The 23,948-nt window shown below is 36.5% G+C and overlaps 1 protein-coding gene across 1 annotated transcript; it reads right to left on the bottom strand.

The window, feature by feature from the left end:
* Window positions 1–220: 220 nt before the first annotated feature.
* On the bottom strand, window positions 221–19,517 carry LOC124164428 (transcription elongation factor B polypeptide 3). The gene is made up of 9 exons (XM_046541753.1): window positions 19,255–19,517; window positions 15,828–17,086; window positions 15,155–15,761; window positions 13,192–13,421; window positions 10,941–11,032; window positions 10,174–10,373; window positions 8,282–8,431; window positions 5,948–6,131; window positions 221–1,879 (listed from the first exon to the last, which is right to left on the bottom strand). Exons 1-9 carry the CDS (start codon window positions 19,321–19,323, stop codon window positions 1,800–1,802), a joined length of 2,871 nt encoding a protein of 956 aa, XP_046397709.1. The 5' UTR covers window positions 19,324–19,517; the 3' UTR covers window positions 221–1,799.
* Between the last annotated feature and the right edge of the window lie 4,431 nt (window positions 19,518–23,948).

Genomic DNA, 23,948 nt, shown 5'->3' with positions numbered 1-23,948 from the left:
ACAATCAGAAGCAAAGAGAATGGTAAATCGGTCAAACAGAAACACTGTTTTCACCTACACACCAGTCTTCGTTGGTCTTCATGCTGGCATTGTGACAGTTAAAAATAAATTTTTATAAGTCACACTTGTAATACAATATAAATTAATAGACTATGATCATAATTTAAGTATGTTTTATGAACACCTAAAAAGTGTCAGCAAAGCTTTAATGACGAATCCATTGAAAACTAGAACTGTTTTATTCCTGAGCACTTCACAACACAGCTATTAAAGACAGTTCATCAAAATTCCCCAAAAATAATTTTATTACATCAACATTTCGGCTTCATCACTCAGAAGTGTCCCTTAGCAGAGAAACAGAAAGAAGTCACATGAAACAATAGCATATGAAATCCATACAATTGAAATTCCAAAAATCGATCCTCGTATTCGGCCAAATCATAATGCCACATCATCATTTGTCTCTTTAAAACTTGCTTATAATTCTCAAAATAATCAATAACAACAGCCATTAAAAATGGAAAAAAACACGTAAAGCAATCGTTTCCACTGAATAGCACATCAACAGAAAACCATTTAGTCGTAAGATTCACTTTATGTAGGCCAGAAATCACAAGGGCCCAAATTAAATTCGTTGAACACTAGCACACCATTTCATCCTGCTGGACATGATCTCTTGATCTGGAACTCCAGTCCGCACACACTGATCTTAAAATCACACTTCCATATCACTAGGGCTAAATCACTAAGGACAAATTTAAATGCTCAGTCCTCTTTTTTGGTAAGAAAAACAGCTAACACTGACCTCGATAAAAGAGAATATTTATATATGTATATATGTAAACTTCAGTTACGTGATTCCAAAAAATAGAAATGCTGAAATTAAGGATTAAGGTAATCTAAGATTACTTATAATTTATTTTTTAGATGGTGAGATATGCAAAATATTCCCAAAAGATCGGCTACACTTCATGAAAAAAATAATATCCCACAAGTTTTTAGAACAAAAATATTCTCAAAACATGAGAGTATGATATGAAGCAATTCCCATGCACAATCTAAGTCATGTGAGTTTATGTTAAAAATTATCAATCATTTATGTATCGGATATTGCTATTTTATTTCGAACCATCAGCAAAATCACGCTGGTAAGGCTACAGATCTCAAAATATTCTAAGAGCTTTGCAATGGGACTTAATAGAAAGTAGACTAGTTAAATCCTTACTTGAGTAACCGATGAACACTATGGAATTATACCCAAAAAGGAATACTTGCCCACTGCAAAAAATTTCAAGTTTCTATTGTATTTTGCCAGCGATAGCAAAGGGCAGTACAAAGGCCCAGCAAAAGTAGTCATGAGATCTCAGTGGCTGTTAACAATAGCGACTAACAACACATACAGAAAGCATTGCACAGTGACGCTTTATGGGAAAAGAGGACATGGGAACACACATTATCCTACAATCACAATTAATTATAATGTCAAACACCAAGGTACACTTGGAATAGGAAAATAACGCCTTTGGATCATAAAAAACAGACTCACACATTGTTATCAGCATAAGGTAATCGAGAACCATAAATAATAGGCAGGTATTGTTTTGGTTTACAAACTAATTAAGTTTTTCACGTGGATCTAGATGATAACCACCTAGAGTGGATTTAATTCCAAACTCTTTAAGAACTGGACTCTTCATCATATTGAATCAATTCGGCATATCCTTCACACATTTAAAATCATTTTCTTCAATTTCATGATCCTACACACATACACGTAAAACATCAATAAATATCACCCCTCACCGCTTATAGCGCCCCTTAATAAATTTTAGAGTCTTTTGCATCAGAGGAGCCACTCGGGGCTTTTTCGGTGAACTTGCTGAAATGTAAAAAAATAAGCAAATTATCAATAAATCAATTGAAACAATTTATAATTTTAGAGATAAATTTTCAGTTAGCCCAAAGTATAGTATCACCTGATCTTAAGGTATAACTACAAACAACTGAAGAAAGGAATCACGGATTAGCCCGTTGATAGTAAGCAGTCACTCAGCTATGGTTTGATTTGGACCTCACCCCAGGCTAACAAGGAAAGTCCCTCAATAGCCACCACCAGATCTCGTTAAAATTTTGCTTGGTGATAGGAAATGAATACCCATGAGATGTACTTTTGGTTTCAGCCACTAACGCTTAATATTTTTCGTGATGTTAGCAATGGAAAGTATTAGAAAAATCCTACAATTATGCAGCATGAAGCACAACAGTAGACCCTTATATACTTCTGCTAGGATGAAGAGCACTGAAAGGTGTATTGTTGTGTTACGGAATGGATAAATTTAGGCTTTTCTGGTGCTTTTCATCGCTAATATCATGAAAAATTAGAGATGGGACGTTCGAATAGTCAAATCACTGAATACCCTGAATAATGAGCTTTTACACTATTCGATATTCAGTGACAAAAAGTTATCAATTATTCTAATACAAAGCACAGATCGTTGGTGATTCTCTTCAAATCTGTAGAAAATGGTTGGGTCTCACATGAAGGTTTGTACATTTGGTTGGTTCAATTCTTTAAACATATTTTCACGAAAAATTATCATTGAAAGTAAGCACTAAAATATGTAAAATGCTGATGCCTTCACGAGAACAACAGTAAACAGGATGTATGTATACATTCAAATGCACACGTGATTGGCTGCTCCTTTTCCGACTCCCTGTTGCATGATGAAATTCACATTTTACTTATTCCAATTATATAAAGTAATTGTCAATTTTTTATTTATTCTAAGTTTTTCCATAAATGCAGAGAAGCATTACTAATAATATAACCTTAAATATGAATTATAAAAAAAAAACATTCCGGTACTCCATATGCGCAAGTTTTATTTAATCATGGGTAATAGTTGCGTCAGGATTTAGGAGCCGTATTGAAGTAAAATGACTGGCAAAGTTTTCAGCATTTTTTTTATTTTAACTCTCATTTATATTTAAAATTGGTGTAAAAACCCATTTTTAGCATTCAGTAATGCAATATTCGATATTCAAGTGAGGTATTCGGAAAATAATTAAATATTTGAATTCGATATCGGAATTCGAGAAAAATGCTATTCGACCCATCTCTACAAAAAATATTAAGCTTTGGCAGCTGAAACCAAAACAACATCTCATGGGTGTTTATTTCCTATTGCCTAGCAACATTTGAATATTATCTTGTGGTGACACTTAAGGGACTTCCCAGCCATGGCATGTGTATATCACATATACAGAGTAAGGGGGCTAGTTCCTTTCCCTGGGCCAGCTCACTTTTGAGGATTTTATTTTGAGGGGCATTCAAAGGCTTCAGCCTGGACTTGATCCCAGGACCCTTCAATCAACAGCCAAGTACTTTACTCACAAGGCTACCACCTTCTCCAGGCACTTGGCACAATATCGATTAAAGAAAACATTTAACACTTCCAGCTGTGGCACCTTTTGGCAAAACAAGAGCAGCCACGTTAGTGTAATGGGTATGTCAGAGCCAACTTTGCAAATAATTTCTTCAAATCTGTTCATTTTTGTAATCTATCACTTTTAGCCGTAATAGACGATCTTATGCAATGGAAATTGATTTATTAAATTCAATACATATTTGATATATGTATATGTATTTTTAACACGTTGCGTATCGGGGTATTTAAATTCCTAGGAATGCCGATTCTGGAAATATGTGCCTATTAGGGCGTAAAGCCTTTGGTTCAAACATGGTTAAAAAGCTTATGTTTAGAATATAACTTTACCCAATCAAACGTTATGATGTATCAATTCATTATGAATAATGAACAACAACTGAAAACGTACTAACGAATACGTATTGTACGCTTTAAAATTGTTTAGGTTTACGCGCCAAAATGACGAGAATATTCATCATCCGTCCGGCACGTTCGGGAAAAAAATGACGAGAATTCTCACCATCCGTACGCAATGTGTTAATGGTAAATAGAAAAAACCAAGGTTAAAAATTTTAAAAATTATATCCGAAGCTGTCCAGGTGATAGTCTATGCAATAGTTTATAAAATTCTTTTTTGCTACATTTACATGAATATTTTCATATAAAACAATAGAAAACTCTTAACCACATGCATTGTCATAATTGCTTAATTCAGCATTCTTTTTTTCACCATTTTAGACACACAAAATTAGCCATCGTAGCTTGTAATTCAAACAGTCATCTTTCCAGGATTGCACATGAGGAGCAATAGGGACAGAGGTTTCAAAATATTGTCCCAATTGCCATTATTTGAATCCAATGCATACGAAACTAGATACATACATACCTAGACAACATGATTACACGAAGACTTAAGGAACACTCGATGATTATAAGCATGAATATAAACATTACTAAGAAAAGTAAACACACGACTGTTCAAAGGTTAAAGGCAAAGACATTTAACAATTAATTTTTAATAGGACTGCAGTTTTTTACATGAAGCACAAAATGAAAATGGGGATTTATTTCTGGTAAGTTACTTCAAAATGCCATGTGAAGTTCAGATAGTATGCCATGATTTTGGTTTCTTTATAATTTTTCAGATTAAGAATTATCTTTTAAATATTTTAAACTATAATGTAACAAAAACATGAGAGTTGCAGTTAACCTGAATGGAAGTGTTTGAGGTTCGGCTCACTGTTATTCACTGTTCCCTATTTGCTTCTAATCATAAAATGCCATCTCAGTGCAATTGCTGCAGTAATTTAATGAAGCATAACCAGAGGTATGTTTCCTGCACACAGGTGTAACCTATGTTTTCATTCAGTGTGCCAAACGTGCAAAATGATTTGTTGAAATTACTTTAGGATAGCCGACAACTATGGTGGAGTAGTCACAATTGCGATCCTGACACCATTAGGAATTGTCCAGACTGCACAGCGAATGGAACTGCTAAGCAAATGGCATCATGCAGCACTTCAGAAGATAAATCCTTGCTCTTGCTCGGTGAACTTTTGAAGAAGATATTAGTTATGCAAAATGAGCAGAGTGAGTGAAAAAATTCAATATAGGAAGAGCATCATTTGTGATCACACGACGATGCTAAGTGAGCAAACAAAAGCTTTTATAGCAGTCCAATGTAATCTTAGTAAAGTGAGTGGTTAAATTATGTTTTAAGAAAAAAGGTTGCCTTGACTAAATGAGTAAATGACCTTGAAGATAAGTTGAATATGTTGAAGCAGGAGTCCCTCAGGAATACTGCCAAAATAAAGAGTGCTCTGATGTCAATTGACAATACTCCTACAGAAATGGCAGGTAAAACAGGTCTTGCCTTGGGTATTCAATGGGAGTTATATTGATGCTGCATGGTGGATAGGAAATAAGGGCAATTTTCAGCAAAAACTTTTTTCCCATCAAGATGCAACAATTTTTTAGACCTGACCATGTCCACTGACTGAAAGAGAGAGTAGATGCAGCAGTGGGTATGAAGGACGAGAAAGGAATATAGGAAATATGAAAGGGAGACAAGGGTCAGGGTAGATACCGATAATAGGATAATTCAAGGAACAGATAATCTATGCTATACTGTATTTGTTGACCGTATAAATACAATGGGCAAAATTGCCATGATAAAAAGATTCAAATCAAAAGGTACATAGCAGTGATGGCTCTGCACAAGTTCAGTACAGTGCAAATACTTCCTGGGTAAGTGCGTACGACCTCAAGAAATTGGTTACTTGAGTTCTTTTGCAGATATAATTTTCAAAAAACAGGTAAAATTTTTTTGAAGTCAATCAGACGATAGTTAGACCACCAAAACATATGTTAAGTCCATAATGAAGAGCAAAAATTCATCACTATACATGCCAAGGTACCTAAATGTAAAACCTAAGGCAAAACAGCTCATCCAGTACATGCCTACATCGAATCCCAATTGAGAAACTGCCACCCAAGCGCTCAATAATGACTAAACTTACCAACAACCCCAATCCGTGACTGGGCAGCAGCGGCTGACAGAGAGACTGGGACTGAGGAGGAAGCAGTTGCAGAGGAAATGGCATTACCAAGACTGGTAGGTTTTGGTGCATCACTTGGACCACTAATACTTCTGATTGGTTTCACTGGAGGTTTCAGGGGCATTCTTGCTGTTCCAAACTTTGCCTAAAACATAAATAAACACAATAACAACACACATCTTTACCTTCCATTAACCTCAATCTGATAAGTAAAAGCACAATCTAAATTAAACCCCCTAACTGATGCAATGAAATGTAAAAGAAACTTTATAATTCCACATACCGTATAGGTCTGAATATAGTCCCCCCTTTTTTCCAAAATTTCCAAAAAGGCTTGTGATAAAAGTCATGGGGGGGACTATATTCAAACCCATTTTTTTTTTATTTTTTCCCGAAACTCAAGTCTCAAAATTAAAGGGGGGGACTATATTCAGAGGGGTACTATATATTCGGAGGAAAACGGTAAATATAATACTGTTTGACCTCGGTTTTGACACGGCACAACATCATCATCATCATGTAAATGTACCAGATGATGATGATGACATCAAAACCTAGGTAATACAGTATTATATTTATGAGGACTTAAAAAGATTTTTACAATCTGTCATGTTAAATCAATTCCATGAGGTCATGCCTGAGACCATAAATTATACTCCTAATACATATCCATAAGTGGCTTGAAATGTACGATGTGTTGTATTGCATTTTTCTTTATTTCACAAAAACCTAAGCAGTGAAACTTGTATACCTCTTACTTTACCATTCATTGAGTACCACTATTTTTTGGGGCATTTTCATTCAAATAAATAGAATACCTTTTTATTAAGTGGTATGACAGGCTAGTAGAATATCACGGCATAATCACTGTACTATGGATTTTTTACATTTTACTTGTTTTATTACTTTTTAATGGAATTTCATGGGGCTATTTTGACATTGCCTAATGCCAACTCAATTTAAAGAATCATTTTTTAAATCTCTTTTCCAAAGTAGTCCAAAATATCACAGAAAAAAAAAATTTCACTTTGGTACTACGCCTCTTCTTGAATTAATTTGAGTTTGTTGCTAGTTTCATACTGACAGTCTTATTCAGCCAATCACATTATAGTACCTTGAGAATTTTTTACTTAGATGAAGATACTCAAAACAGAAAATTGAAAGAAAAAGTAAAGATTTAATGACAAAGTAGTGGTTTAGTGCTATTAACCTGAAACTGTTTCAGCCCCTGAAAGCTAGAGCTAAAAATCTTGGATCATATTTATTTCCATGTACACCGAACAGAGCATGCGGCATTAACATCGAGGATCCCAATAATCAACAGCTGTATAAACACAAACATCCATGCCCAGGATAGTGGTACCTTAACTGGGCAGGACTCGCAACCTTTGGATTGGCATGCGAAGGTTTTACCATGCCGCCACCAAGACAGACAAAAGAATATAAACATTAGCAATGAAAATCACTTTGTACAAACAAACAATATAAAAATTAGATAGGCTTTTTTTAACATTTGCTTATTTTCACACAAATTGTACAAAATTAAACCATCAAACATCTGTTTACATTGATTCTATGTATAATCTGTGACATGTGACGTTGACAATTTTTGTCTACGAAATAACTGTCATACTTTAAATACCATTTTTTCAGATTTTTTTCGATTTTTTGTCAGTGATTCCCATGCAACTTTTTCATTTAAGAGGAAAAAATCCACACTGATTTCCATCAACATTTGAGAGACAAGGGGTCAAATACAGTCTGTGTAGTTGACCCTAACCAGGAAGCTCTGCACCTAGGACATTCCAGTGTGGTGAGGAATTAAATGCTTAAATGTAAAGGCCAAAATAAATCTTGCCTGAAAACCACTGGTCATTAGTTAACTTCTAAACTTTGAGCAAAAATCACAATCACTGAAAATAATTCCCTAATTAGGTACCTATTTTCAAGTCAAATCACACTGTAACCTAAATATAGAAGTTTTTCCAATTTATAGCAAGCAAATCCGCATTGTTAAATATTGGAAACTCAACCATTTTTAATGAAATAAGTAACTCTAAAAAGAACAACAGCCAGCTTTACGGAGGATTAAAACGGAGACTGTGAAGTGGGGTCCTTTTGATACCGTTAATAACATACCATCAATAAATTTCTCATTCATCAAGTTATATGAATGTTACTTAAATAATTATTCCTAGGTGTTAACCCATTTAAACCACAACCATTATTTTTGATGCTCATTTAACACGAATAAATTTAGTAAAAACACCTTAAACCTACACCATAGATACAAACCTGAGTTCTAGCTATACTTCTTGGAGGTTTTGCAACGGTATCTACATACGCCAACTTTGTCTTGTGGATAGACTGAGAAGACTGCTCCTTAGAACGCTTTATGTTGGCAGCTAATACTTTCAATTTTGCCTCTCGTTCATCAGAGCAGCGCTGAAATGGAATGATAAATCATACAACATGGCCTTGAGAGTTTTAAAAAACATCAACTCTTTACAGAGAATTTTTTTATTTAAACTTTTTTAAACTGTCAAATGAAATTTTTGTAAAAGAGGTAGATTAGAAGACCTTTCTGGTGAGTATGACATACCACAAGAATTTCATTGAGTATAACGAGTGATTGGTAATGTACCATCTAAAGCCTATGATTTTCATGGAAGAAAAGATGGAAGTAGCTATGCCTTTAAGTCCATGTCTTGATCATCTACCATTAAATACATAAAATGTGACATAAAAGTCACAATATGGATAACACAGCATTGTTTCAGGTGCAGAAAATACATCTACATACACCGATGAATGCAACAACTGACCACACATCGACAATTTAATTCATATGCTGATGACTTCAAGCCTCCCCTGGCATATTTTTGGGGTTATTTTTTATAGAATTATTTTTAAGCTTAGTTCAAATTTTTAGTGGAATAGATGGTGGGTATACAATCATTTACCTAATCGCATGACAGCAGAGAGCAATGGTGTAAGTGAGCGTTAGGTTAACTCAGCTTTATGCCAAGTTCACAGACGACAGATGATCGGAAAAAGTATGATAAAATGCACACATAAAGATATTGCCTCCGCTGAAAGTTGTAACATTATCTTATCAAATATCCTCAAGCGGTCTATGGCCACAGAATTCATTTGTGCAAAGATTTGTGAATAAGGTGAAGTGATTTGGTCAGTGAAAAATTCAGTGAGTCAGATAAATATCATAACAGAAGTTCCTGGCAAGAGGAAATTACTGCAGCCTAACAAATTCATACTCAGTTCCATTTTTTGATGATGGAAATAATAGGCACATGGATCGCATCAGAACTCATGGCTGGCAATTGTTTTTTGGTATGCAATAACGTCTAAATGTACATTTATCTCTAGGTCAAAAATTAGAGAGGTAACCTAGATAATGTGTAGGTTAAGTTTGAGTGAAGATTTGAGGAGAAGAAGAAGTCATTTGGTGGGTGAAAAATTCAGCGGGGCATAACAACAAATGTTAATGGCTAGAGTAAATAACTGCGGCCTGATAAATTCACACTCAGTGCCATTTTTTAATGTTGGAAATAATAGGCACAAGAATTGCATCAGGATTTGTGGCTGACGATCATTATTTGATAGTTTTAAATTGAATGCAATAACATCTATGCATACATACTTCCCTTGGTCAAAATTTAGTGTGGTAAATAAGGTTAGGTCCAGTTTGAAGTGTTTAATTTAGGTCTGTGCACGGCCAGCACAGAAAAATGAGATCATCAATTCCCCAATATCCACTTTCCTACAACAGATTTATGGCCATAAAAAAGGGAGGACATTAATCAATGAAGTGGAGTACACTTTTCTGAAGGTTATAGGTACCTGTTTTCATACACGGTACCCGTACGAGTTAATGTCTAAATGCATAAACATGTGAATGAACAGGAAAATGCACTGTGTAACCACCCATTTCGTGCAAATGCATGTGCAGAAATAGAACCTGTTCTAATTTGGTTCATGCCTTCGTACATGTTCCTTTGTAGTTCACAAAAATCATTCATGCATTTACAAATTAACTCATACATGTTAATGTATAGAGTAAACAGGCCTTTTGAGTGCATCATACTTTTATCACCTAGTTAACTTGTGAGAAGCTGTGAACGAAGCTTAACCAGCTGTGAGAAATTTGAATGTAACATTATTCTTACTAAATACATCTCTCTCCAACTCTCCATCTCCTCCCGTCGTTTTCCACGAAACTCCTTCTTACAATGGTCCGCCCAAAGAGCATCGGTATCCTCAACCAAGTAAGGGTTCTCATCTTCAAGAAATAAAAGCTGTTGAGGATTGGCTCTTTCTAGTACAGGCTTCAGTAAGTCATATGGAACTCCACCCGTCTGCCCCAATGCTGAAATTAGCAAAAACATAAAGCAATGCATCATCATAAAGGAATACATCTCTGAAAAACAACGAAGCACCTCTTACAGACGCACATGGGATACAAACATGGGCTCTGGTAAAAAGAGATGACAAGAGTGGAGAAAAAGGGGGCACTGCAATTGCCAGTTGCTTCGTGGCCTTGTCTTAATGTTATTTGGGCACTGCATACACTCAGAGAACTTTAGAATTACTAATTAAATTTGTAAAGCTCTGATATGATTTCAGAAAAAATGTTTTACCATTTTGCTCTACTACAATTCTTTTATGCAAAGGAATTTAGACTAAATATTCAAATAATGACATATTATAATATATATTCAAGGGCAAATAGGCAACGAAAGATGACACCTACCCTTTATGCCTAAAAAGGGTTAAGCCACAAATACACTTCACAAGGCTAGATATTATTGCCAGGTAGAATAGCAGCTAAGGAACCTTACCTCAAATAAAAGACATTCAAACATCTTCTCACAAGCAAGTAAGCATCATAGATAACCTTAATAGAAGATAGGACAAAATAATCAATTGTACTTACCATCAATGTTTTCTTGTAATAATCTGATGCATAAGTCATACAGTGATGGAACAGAGTTATATAAGCTTTTCACGCCAGAATAAACTTTGGTCCTAGAAAAAAATGGTGATGACAAAATAAGACTTGCAAGTCAAAATACAAGTTTCTTTAGGCTGCAGAGCATGCTCTCTAATGAATACACATGACCTGGTTTTCAATCTAAAAACTATTTATTATTTTTGCACGGGAAACGTCCCCATTGCCCTGAATAGAAGTTAAATATGTATCCTGGAAGCTGAATGTTTTCCTTTGAATGACCAGGATAAATAAAAATTACAAACCATATTTATAGCTTAATGAAATGGATACATGGGAAATCATTCAAAACCTGTAATTTTTCTAACATTTTTTTATTTTCATAACTATGAGAGATTGAAATCTCCAAAGATGGTTTGAGAGGAAAATGCTTTCCAGGGTACCAATTGGAATCACTCAGCAACACAAACAAGAGCTGCCATCAATGGCATGTACACACTCAAATGTGGAATCAGGGAACAGCTTTCATAAATGCCCCACATTTTCAAAGACTAGCTACGAAATAAGGTTGATTATGAAAGAGAAAATTGTACAACAGGAACTGAGCTAACCACACAGCATTTAAAATGACTAAAAATACCAACTTAACAAATTATATCCCCAGAATTGATAATTTTTAAAATAATGGCATCAAAGAAAATTTACCCATGTCCAAATGTCACTATGAATCCCCTTCATCGATTCATAAAAAAACCATTATTATTATTATTAAAAATATAATGTTAGATGTCGACCATTTTTTCAAGTGGTAATATAGATTGATTTTATCCAAGTTAATATGTACATGGCGTTGCAATAAAAAAACATATACACGGAGAAACACAATAATAAACAATACAATTAAAAAATTACCCTAAATATAGTAAACATACATAAATGGAAAAGAGACTTAGAATTCAATATAATTTAACCTTCTAATGATGGTCTTTAGGTTACATGAGAAGGGGTACAAAAACTACCTTTCATAGACCGTTCCAATCCCCTACCCCTGATGCAGGAAAGAATATTTCACATAATTATAAAGCTGTTTCAGAGGGTCTATTTTGTGATTGTGACCTTTTCTTGACAGAAAAAGCTGCTTTTTAAATCTATTTGTGATGCCTATCCAACCAGGATCACCAACATAGGAATTGAAATAATGCTTATTTCTAACCATGATCCCAGTTCTCTCCTACCCCTTGCTCACTTAGTCATCATTCATCACTCCATCCCTATTGATAACATTGTCTTTCCTTCAGTACATGCTCCATTCACAATTCCACACCCTCTGTCTCCACCCTATTTCCTCAAACAGTTTCCTCTATGTGCCTTAATATCAGTAACTTCCTTGTTCCTACTTCTATCCTTCCATCTAACCTCCATTTTCCTTTATATTTATATCTTTAATAGTGCCACTATAACAATTCTTCACAACAAAGGGAGAAAAACAATGGGAGTAAATTAATAATGGACAACGATTCTTGTTGACTACGCAAAAATGAACAAAAAGGTAGTCATAAAATGGAAATAGTGGCGTTTGGTTATACACATCGTCGCTCCTGATATTTCATCCTACGTACATATTAATTGTCTCCACAATTTGTGTGTAATTATATTTGTAATCTAATGATACGTGTTGTTAATCCCGATTTTCTTTGTGAGTAATAACCCCAGACAATTGTGTTTAATATTAATGAGTTAAGTTGATTCACTGAATTAAATGTTGAACGTTATACCACCCTATCCTCATCTTCCTTCCTCTAAGCACACCTCCACTTCCGTTATGAGATGAACTCTTTATTGAACCCTTTGCTATTATAATCTTAAAACTCCTACACAAACATCTCCTGATCAACTCTTACTGTTCAGTAATGCTTTTATTCAAGGGATCTTTGACCTCAGGAATAACAAAAATACCATGTCTTTATAACTAAGAGGCAATTAAAACAAGAAAATACTCTTAAACCTAAATCGGGCCATTAACATTTTAAGGATAGAGGGGTCTAGATTTCTTAACAAGACCCAACTTTAGGAGTCATGGTCAACAGCTACCTAACATACTAAGATTGTCCATTATGACACAAAAAATTAAATGGCTCTTTAAACACGAAATCTACATAAGATACAAATGGAGCACCAAACAGCTCCAATATCGATGCTTCAACCACAAAACTATACCCAAGTATGGCAAACTTACCTCTGAGTTTTGCTGTTCATAATAGCAGAGAGAGCTTCCTCCTCGGTGATCATGCCTTTGTGGTGATTGGCTCTGGGAGGGGAGTAATCTAATCGCGGATAAGGAAGGGGACGGTAGTGAGGCACGGTCGTTGGCAGAGTAGCGTCAATGTCAACCTCCAAGTTTTCCAATGGTTTTAGGGAAGCACCGGGAGAAAGTAAGCTGAGGCCCGCAGCAGTAGGATCATACGGCTGAAAATATTACAATATTTATCATGAAAAACAAAAGCACTAGCGTATATTCATGAAATTTTATAACTTAAAAATGCAAATGTTCATCACCAAATTTATCGTTTATTATTTCACAGCCTGCCATGCGAACAGTGGTGAAATATACATGAATTGCCATGAGAAAAATATCCACTGGACCGGAAATCGGACCACGGACCTTATGGCTTTCCAGGCCACTATGCAGACCACTAAGCTACCCAGGTTCCTGACCTCCCATGGCAATTTTACAACCCACCTTTCAGCATACAACTCATTGACAAGAGATGAAATTTCTACAAAAATTTCCAATTACAAAAATACAGACATCCAACTACTATAGTTGGGCTAATTAGCAGCAGAACACAATAATAAAAAAAATGCCATGGGTGGTCAGGAACCTAGATAGCATAGTGGTCTGCACAGTGGTCCAGGAAAGCCAATGGTCCACAGTTAGATTCCAAGTCCAGAGGAATTTTTTCTCAAGGCTATCATGTATGCCAAATTGATCCATTAAACCTTTTAGCGGCAGCCTAGTTTGCCAGGTATAATGAAGAATACCAGGACTTTTTTGGCAAATTTGTAGGTTTGCACTTAAAAATTTATATGAAGCCTAATATTCATTTTCTGAAGTTATATTTGTTTTCACATTTTCTCAATATTTACAAGTATGTTAAAGCATGACAGATACTAAAAATAGTAGGTCAACACTAAAACAGTAAAACTATGGAGGCCTCATAATGATTCAACAGTCATGTGTACTTCACCGCAGAAAATTACTCACAATTATCCTTAATCCACATACATGTATATAACTAATCCACTATTATGATATACCATATGCTCATTATCTCACAACTAATTATAGAAAAAGGTGACATGAAAATTAAGAAAAATACTCAGGAATGATTTAGAAACTACTTTTGCAGAGTCTGATGGGAAACAAACATATCCTTAACTTTGAATATTGAAACTTAAGGAATCTTTGAAAACAAATGAAAATATTCTTTCTACTCAAAAAATAATCGTTTTGACGTCCTCCAATCACCTTTCAGCACATGACTCACCAAAAAGAGCATTTACATAAAAATTTGCAATTACAAAAATACAGACATCCAATGACGCTAAAACGTTTCAGCTCATTAGCAACAGTACCAAATACATTCACAATAATATCTTAATAGATTAAGGATTTCTAAAATAGGATTGTATTCTATCACACCTTTCCCGATGACAATCTCATCTTTGCACATAAGTACATAAGTGACAGCTTAGTAATCTTCATCTAGGGCGTGCACTAGGGACACATCTAAGATGAGAGTAATTGAGTGTGATGAAAAATATCAAAATGAACAAATTTATTAAAATTCTTATCAGGATATAGTCATTACATAAAAAATTAAGGAAATTCCAGCCAGATACTTCAGCAGTAACAGATTTCCTATTCTAATGATAATATTAACCACTGAAAGCTTAGAGAAAATTCATGAACTGCAATGCCCCAGGACGTAAGGAAAGCCTCAAAAATAAAATTCTACAAATTTTATCCCATCATTTACCCCAATAAATGATTAGTTAGCTTCTATCATGTAATTACAGAAGCACAATCTTCCTTCTAGTCAATCACAATGACATATTCCTGAATACTTTTTTAATCATAGTAGTTAAGAGAAAAATTCTTACTTATCACAAATTTATAATAAAAATAAGATACGTACCTCCACAACTTGAACAGGTTTTGAACTTGGTGGTGTGGTGCTATTTTTATCAGTCCTGGAAACACTGGAGGAACTACTACCACTATATTTACTAGATGATGGTTGAGGAACATCCTTCTTTTTCTTCACTTTGGTCGGGGAAGCAGGGGTACCCTTGGATCTCCTAGGGGGAGGCTCCACCATACCAAGCGCCTCGGCAAAACTGGCACCAGAAACACAGTCAATGCTACCATCCTCCATCTCCATAACTTTCCGCTTCTTTACTTTTGGCACTGAACCATCAGACACTTCACTCTTAGACTTTTCACCTTTCGAACTAGATGCTAACTTGTCTACTTTTCTCTTTAAGTCACTCGGGGATGTCTTTGATGAGTGCTCTTCCTTGGAACTTTTGATTTTCTCCTTGGACCCCTCACTATTCCTACTTTGTGATGACGTGCTCCCCTTTAATTTCTCACCCTCTGGTTTCCCGTTGATTCTCTCATCTTTCCTTTTCAAACTCTCCTTCTCTTTCGATCGCTTCTCCTTCTCGGCCCTCCTCTCCTTTTCTAACCTCTTCTGCTTCTCTTCCTCTGCCTTCCTTTTCGCCTCCTCCTCTTCCACCTTTTTACGCTCCTCTTCCTCCTCCTCCTCCTCAGCTTGCCTTCTTCTCCTTTCTTCCTCCTCCTTCTGCTGTCTCCTCCTCTCTTCCTTCTCCCTTTTTCTCTTCTCCTCCTCTTTCTGCCTTCGCCTATCTTCCTCCTCTTTCTGCTTTCGCCTATCTTCCTCCTCTTTCTGCCTTTGCCTATCTTCCTCTTCTTTCTGCCTTCGCCTATCTTCTTCCTCTTTCTGCCTCCGCCTTTCCTCCTCCTTCCTCTGCCTCCGTCTCTCCTCCTCCTCCTGTTTCTTCTTGCGTCCCTCCTCCTCGTTCTCCTTCCGCCTCTTCACTTCAGCCGCATCCCCGTCCTTGTGGTGGTGGTGTCCCTTCGACTCTCGGTGCTTCCCCCTTTCCTCCTCCCTCTTCTTGTCCCTGTGGTTGTGACGGGACTCATCAGCGTCCCCCTTAACGCCCGCCGCTTCACGATTTTCCCGCTCTTTCCTCTTCTCCCTCTCATCCTTGCTCTCGCTCACTCTCCCGTGCTCACTTTTCCTAGAAGACCCATCCCGCTCCTTACTAGTGTTAACTCGCTCCTCGTTCCTCCGGTGAGAATGATGGCTCAACTTCTCACCATCCTTTTCAGATCTCTTTGAGTCACCACTTCCACCATGCTTCCTGTGGGCGTCTTTTGAGGAACCACTGCTACTCTCACTGTGAGAGTGACTACCTTTCTCCCGATGATGGTGATGGCGGCTGTGACTATCATCCCGACTAGAATGCTTCCCTCTCTCCCCTCTCACGTCGCTCCCATTTACCTTTGAGGGTGGTGGGGATCTTGCTGGCTCTTCCAACTCCTCATCACCATCTTCTTCTTGTTCTTCCCCTTCTCCTATCCCCTCCTCATCGTCCTCTTCTTCAACTTCTTGTACTTCCTCTTCTTCGGCCACTTCATCTTCCTCCTCCTCTTCAACAGCCTCATCTTCTTCAGCACCCTCTTCCGAGTCAACCTGAAGTTCCCCCGACATATTCCCATCCTCTTCTTCCTCCTCCGCTGGTTCTTCTCCTTCTACTTCTTCCTCTTCTTCTTGTACTTCTTCATCTTCCTCTATCCCTTCATCGTCTTCTTCCTCCTCCTCCTCCTCTTCCTCCTCCTCGCCCCTCTGTTCCTCATTCTCCTCTTCACTGCTTCCCTCCGCAGCGACCATCTGCTTCCACTTCAGTACGAGGGCTTTGGCGGCATCTCCGACGGCACCCTCGTACTTTCTCAGGGCATTTACCGTCCTTCCCACACCAGTCTTCTGCAAATGCTGAACACTTATTGGAAGGCCATATAGCTTCCCCATGCAATGCAGAAGCTGAGAAAAACGAAGGAATAATAATCAATTTTCATTCCAGCTACCTATTCTCCAGCACAAAATATAATACCACACTTACAAATGCAACACCATATTCAAGCACCTAAATTATAAATTTTACACTCACAATATATTAAAATTTTCAGATGAAGCATTAATTTGTCCATCAGCACTTGATTAAACTGTGCAGAGAGATGACAATTAAGTACTCATTTTTGTATTTCAGCCAAAAGAGGAAACCATATAAGTTTGGGAGCTGAAACCTAAACATTACAGTCATAGAAATAGGTTACATCTTTACCTCTCACAGACTAAAATACTGACTTTGTACAACTCCATAGGAATATTTATTGGACAGCACATGTTCTACTTCAAGCAGTATCAAGATCTGGATAATGACTATATAGCACTATTGAGTAGTTCTCTGGAGTTTATGAAGCAGTGGAAGCCCGAGTTTTTTTAATGACCAAAGGAATCGGACAAAATTTGTTTTTAACTCAGTTAAATGAATTATTTCCAAAAAGTCTTGTCTAGGAATTTACTCTCTATGTATCTCTACCCTTGAAATGTGAATTATGGCATTTCTATTTGCTACCTTCTACTTTAGTAGTGTCTTCTCCCATGGAAAGTATATTTAGTGAAAACTTTCTTAATCTCAGCCATAGATGATGCTAGCACTGGTGTCAATTTCTCTACCGATTTAAGATCCTATTAAAAATTTACTTTGAAACCACAGCAAGCTGCAAGACCATCGTAGAGTTAGAACATAAAACAAACAATCTCAGGGTTACCTAGACACTCATCAAAGGTCTTCTCTCAGGGTTACCAAGAGACATTATGGGTCAAGAGCAATTTTCTCTTGGGGGCTCTTTCTACAACCAGCCCCACATTTCAAGAAAATTCTGAGAACGTTTTTGGGGGCCCCTTGAAGGGTGGGCTGGGGCAAACTAACTGCCACTCCAACCTCCCTCTGTGTAGTCCTGGCCATCCATATTGTTTGGACACCATAAGTAGATATTCTGGTAAATATTTACGAATTTTGCAACCTGGCATAAAACAGTTTCAAAGTGACAAATGAAACGCCGTGCAAACACAGAAATCCAAAGCATTTCTGAATCATTATACTGCCTCCCGTATTGATTAAACCTACATATTGTTTTAAAAAATGTAAATTTATCATGGGTTACTTAATCCGCATGGAGCTTATGGCCTGAATTCCGCGAGAATAACTTCGACCAGAATGGGGAAGAGCAAAAGTTTACTTAAGGACGAGAGTAGTTCATTAGAACTACAACTTCCAATTTATATACAATACTACAAATAGCAAGACCTCTTCCTAATTTCATACCTCCAATACTGAAGGAATGCCAATGGAATGCAATTCGACTGTGGTTATAGCTCCTAGCCACAGAAATTGGGTCCACGTCTGCAATCAAAATAAACGGCTGATATGGATGGACGAGCATCGCGCTCATACCGATCAGCCAAAACAAGAAAGCCGAATCATGCATCGTTAGACGAGGTTTTAATGAACTTGCCCAGTCATACATTTGAGAGCATAACCAGCCAACTTTCGAAAAAATGATGAGAATTGCTACGCCCCCCTGCCATGAATGAAAGTATACCGCCGCAAGCTTATGGATGCAACGCAAGTCACTAGCTACCAAGCAATACTAACAAGCAGTCGAAAGAACTAGTACATCCGATATTTACATTTTTATTTGCTAAGCAATTTAGAATTACAAAATGGGCATCAATTCAATTCCAAAAATTTCCACGACACAACTTGGCACCTATAAGTAGATGTTATCATATACAGTCAATATGTAGCTCGCAAATTGATAAAAGAAATGTTTTCTGCCAGATACTGAAGATAGAAGTTGTTAGAAAAAGGGCCGTTAGTGTTCCCATTCTCAATCGAGGGCAAACCAAAGGACACCATTCGTAACCAAACACTATTATGGAATACATACCCGCTTCTTTTCTATACATAAATATTGAGAAGCAGTGGCAGCATACAATTTAAATACATAGAAATTTATTACAACAATTTCTCCTTCACAAGGAAGACAAAAAGACATTCACTGAAACTAATACGTCAAGAAAATGCATCCCATCTCCCACCAACGAAATCACTCATCTTAGCAAGAAATTAACTTCCATCTTACCCTTTGAGGGTCGCCTGAGCATTTTTCTATGCTTTTCTGGTAATGAACGATAATATTGACAACAGACATCCTTCCAGCTGTTACAGCAGAACTGCCATCATTGGCTTGACTAAGCGAGTCATGTTGACATCTAGCACTTAGGACATAATGATTTATAAATTTTAAACCCAGTTGTTTTCTTTGATAAGTGACGATAAATACGTTTTTATGCGGGCCCGCTAACAGATATATTTTTTACACGTAAAATTAGAGTCACACCATGGTGTATGGCATGGTATGCGTTACCCATGAACATGAAACACATTATCGTTATCATGTTATCAACAGCCGCTGATATGCCCCATGTCGCTGTTCGTAATCTTTTCCCTTATTTTTGAGGTATAACTAATATACTCAGTTACGTATAAATCGGTAAGTTGCAGCTAGCGAAATAATTTATTTAAATTAGAGATATAAAAATTGTCATGTAACCTTCTCGTGAATTTCTTTACAAATGCTAGCGAATACTGTTCATAAATATTCCAAAACAGGCTGAAAAGCTTCAATATACATTTCGTCTCGTTTCATCATTGCCTTCATTGAGCGAAATTCTATAGGAAGCTTTTAATTCATTCCTAAACAATAATTTACGGGGGCAGTTTAGGCACAAGGGCTAGTGTACACTAGCGCAAGCGTGGAAATGTAAGCAAATACCTCGATGGCGGTAAATTTGAATAAGCACATATGCTGACTTCTCTTAGCTGTCTCTCAGGCTCGTTGACCCAAATTCTCTTCTGTCGCCCTTTAATGAGTATATAAGACAGAATTGAATTTCCTATTACTAATAAATATATTTATTTAATTATAATGTCTGCATGGGTAGTTAAAGGCAAGCATTTTAGCTTTTAACACCCAATTTCACTCCTCGGCAAGTATTTTGTAAATTTTTCGGGGAATGAGACTAGAGTAACTTGAAACGACATATATGCCAAATTAAATTCCTAAAGGAGTGCCAGATTTAATAAATTCCAATCCCACATATTGCCTACTTCATCATACAAGTGAAAAAATTACTGGCATTGCAGGAAACATTACATATGAAACACTATTGTTGCAAATATACATAAAAACAACCAAAATTTGCCCAAAAAGGTATAGATAATACACAAAAACAATGCTGTAGCAAATTAAAAATTAAGGCTACCGGAAAAATTCACCCTTATAAGCTAGGCCAGTAAGGTAAATTTTTTCCATGAAGTCCATCAAGACTTAAAGTGGGTGTACAGGCATCTGGAGGTTCAGCTCGTCTCTTCACATGCGTGTATTCGTAGTTTCAAGCACCAAGCAGAGTGTGAAATATCCCTTGATCACGACCTAACTCCAGTATCAGATATCCATAATTTACAGGCAATTAACCTACTGCTCCATCACAGTACCCTTGGGTCCTTTTTTCCCACAGGAAGAATATGGTACCCATCGGCTGTCACTCGTATGCTTATAAGTGCCAATGATTCTCCTTTCCGTGGGGGATGGGCTAGGGTAACAATGCTTTCCTCTGCAAGCAATACTCCATGGAGCAACAGCATTTGGGGGACAGTGAACTCAATCCTTACCAAAATTGCAGATGACGCAGTCGTAGGTGAAGGAGGCATTTGTCCCTTAGCTTCCTCTTGGAGACCAAGCAAAATGAGTTGCACAAAGGTGATTGAGAAAAATGATACATCTATAAAAAAGGAAGCACCATTCTGGCAATAATTCCTTCCATCATGATGGAAGGAATTATTGCCAGAATTGCTTCCATGGATTGATTATTGCAATAATTACTCACATCTCGAGATCTCATCATATAGATCTATAAAAAAGCTGAACTGCCCAACATTCTGCTTATCATCAATAAAATGTTGTGGAACGATCTGGTAGGCTTTAACATATCCTCCCCATAAAGGTTCCTAATTCTATAAGGTAGACTTCCGCAGATAAATTAACCAGGCGTGCAAAAGCACCAACACCCAAAGAAAGCACTGAACCTACAGAACAATTAAAGTATGTATGCAGTTATTTCACCTTACGTTCAAGGCACCAATAAAAAATAGGGATTGTGCTAAAAAAAATATCAAAACCATTTTTTGACCAAATAATAGAATTAGACAAACGGTCACATATATTAAAAACAAAATTCCCCACAAATTTTCCTGGATATCAAGCAATTACTTATACCACTTCTTTTTTTACCTAGTGCGACCTGGGTTTCAATGAATCATTAGGTGCGTCCATCCAGGCTAGTGCTAAGCTAGCGAAGCGAACAGCACTGATGTATTAGCGCTACGTTCGGGTGAATGCCGTATCGTTGCCAAGGGAACGACATAACACAGGCGTATGTTTGAAAACAGTTTCAGGCGTAAATTTGGATAAGATACCAAAATGGATATTGCGCTGAACATTTATTTAATGAGTTGGACGATGATAATGACAATCGGAAATACATCAATTAAATGATACTGCGAATGCTGTAAACATTCTTGAGGAAGAAGAGGAAACACCGGTCCGGAATGTGAATTATTAGGAAACTGTCATTCCCAGATATCCACCTAAAGATTTTTTTGAACATTTTCGAATGTCGAGAAATACCATGCAGATATTTAACAATTTCCATGTATATATTTTTGATAAGTTCTTAGGGCTTCTCAAAATACCACTAAAAGATATGATAATCGGGTAAAAATATGAGTTTAGTTCACATAGCTTAGATTTGATTGACGCTATTAGTTGGCGTTTAAATTTAATCATTAAGTTCAAAATTTCAATTTTTAAATTTATTAATTTGAAAATAGTAGACCCTCATGAATTTTCATCAAATTTTATCATATTTTTCAGATTCTGATTGATGAAATAGAAAATAGAATGGAGAAGCAATCGGTAATACCGGTAGAAAAAAAAGTTCTATTTGCCATTCGGATGTTGTCAAAACCGGAATCTTTTCTTGCATGCTGTGACCGATTTAATTTAGCCAAGAGTACAGGCCACCTAATATATGTCGATGTATGCAAAATTTTAAAAAGCATGACGAATGATTACATAAAGTGGCCAAATATAAATGAATCGTATTTAATCACAGAACACTTCGAACAAAGAAATGGTTTTCCTGGAATAATAGGAGCAATAGACCGGTGCCATGTTCCTATAAAGTTTCCTCGAAATAATGCAATTGATTACTTCAATCGAAAGTCATTTCATCCAATTGTATTGCAAGCAGTGTGTGATGATAGACCTAAGATGCATGATGCTCAAGTATTTTGAGTGAGCCCTTTATACAAGCACATAAATCGTGAGGATAACCCCATGATTTCTCCGAAATTCCATCCAATTTGGTGACAGTGCCTATTCTATCATGATGAATCTCCTTGTGCCATTTAAAGACAATGGACATTTGACAGACAAACAAATGAATTTTAACTCTGTTCTCAGTGGAGCCAGGAGCAAAATTGAACAGGCATTCGGGAGGCTCAAAGGGAAGTTTAGGCGCTTGAAATGCCTTGACATGAATCTGGAATATACTAGTTTGACAGTATCAGCAGCATGTGTTTTGCACAATTTTTTGATTCAACATGAAGTTGATCAAAATTATGAAAACCCACCATCAGGAGACGAAGAAAAACATTGACGATGCTGTAAATAGAAATTTAGTGGAGCCCCTAATGAGAAATGTGCCAACTGCAGCCAAAAAGAGAAATAGAATAATGAGGGATGTTTTTCAACGTGCACCCTAATATAATGTTGAATACATTAAATACAAAATGCTATTGAAAATAGGCAAGAATTTTAAATGCACGGCAAATAAATAGGTACAATGCTTATAAATGTAATCAATAAAATATGTTATTAAATGAAATTTGGCTCCACTCTGGTTAATAAGTTTAATGTATTGAAAATATTGTACAACCAATCATAAATGAATAAGAAAACAGGAAAAAATTAAATATATATTGAAACATTCGTCAACGATTAGCATATTTCTTTTTTAACTCCTCAAGTATTTCCCTGAGCAAATTGTTCCTTTCTTCTTGCAGGTGAACACTCTTTTTGTACATTTCATTCAAATTAACAACTTCATTAGTAATTTTCTCATGAACGTCAAGGAATCTTTTTCTAAAGTTTGTCAATTCTGACATTTTTCGAGGTTTCACATCTCCACCAATAACTTCCCTCGTTTCACTATTTTGGCTATTGTTAAAAGGATCTGTTAATTCACTGCATGTGGATGGTTTTGACAGAGGAGCACTGGTTGTATCTGAAAGCTGAACAGAAGGATGGTTGGAAGGGAGAGGAAATGAGGTGTTGTAGGTGGATAGTAGCATCTGGCGAAAAAATGTAATCCATCGTTGTAAAATATGGCCAGCTGACTATTGCACGTCCTGTTTTGTAAGCATTGTCCTTCACTGAATAGTATGTAACTTTTCAATTTCTAAATTTTCGATCACAGGCTTCTGGGGTGGTTTTGTGGCCAAACAAATTTATTTCCTTCGACATTTTTTGCCAAATAGGGTTTTTTTAAATTTTTGGATAACAAAATTTTGATGCTTCTTTGCTGTACTCAGAAATTAGCAGTTTGGTGCTGCTATCGCCCCATTTGAATGATAATTCTTCCGCTGAAGTGCTGGTTATTTCTTGTTCGGTTTTTTTTTTCACTCCAATCTTTCTCACCGTCCGAAGATGCT

The sequence above is a fragment of the Ischnura elegans genome, chromosome 8 (genome assembly GCF_921293095.1).
Source record: "Ischnura elegans chromosome 8, ioIscEleg1.1, whole genome shotgun sequence".
Lineage (NCBI taxonomy): Eukaryota > Metazoa > Arthropoda > Insecta > Odonata > Coenagrionidae > Ischnura > Ischnura elegans.
Note: the sequence above shows the minus strand (reverse complement) of the source record. Positions and strands in the feature narration are given on the sequence as shown.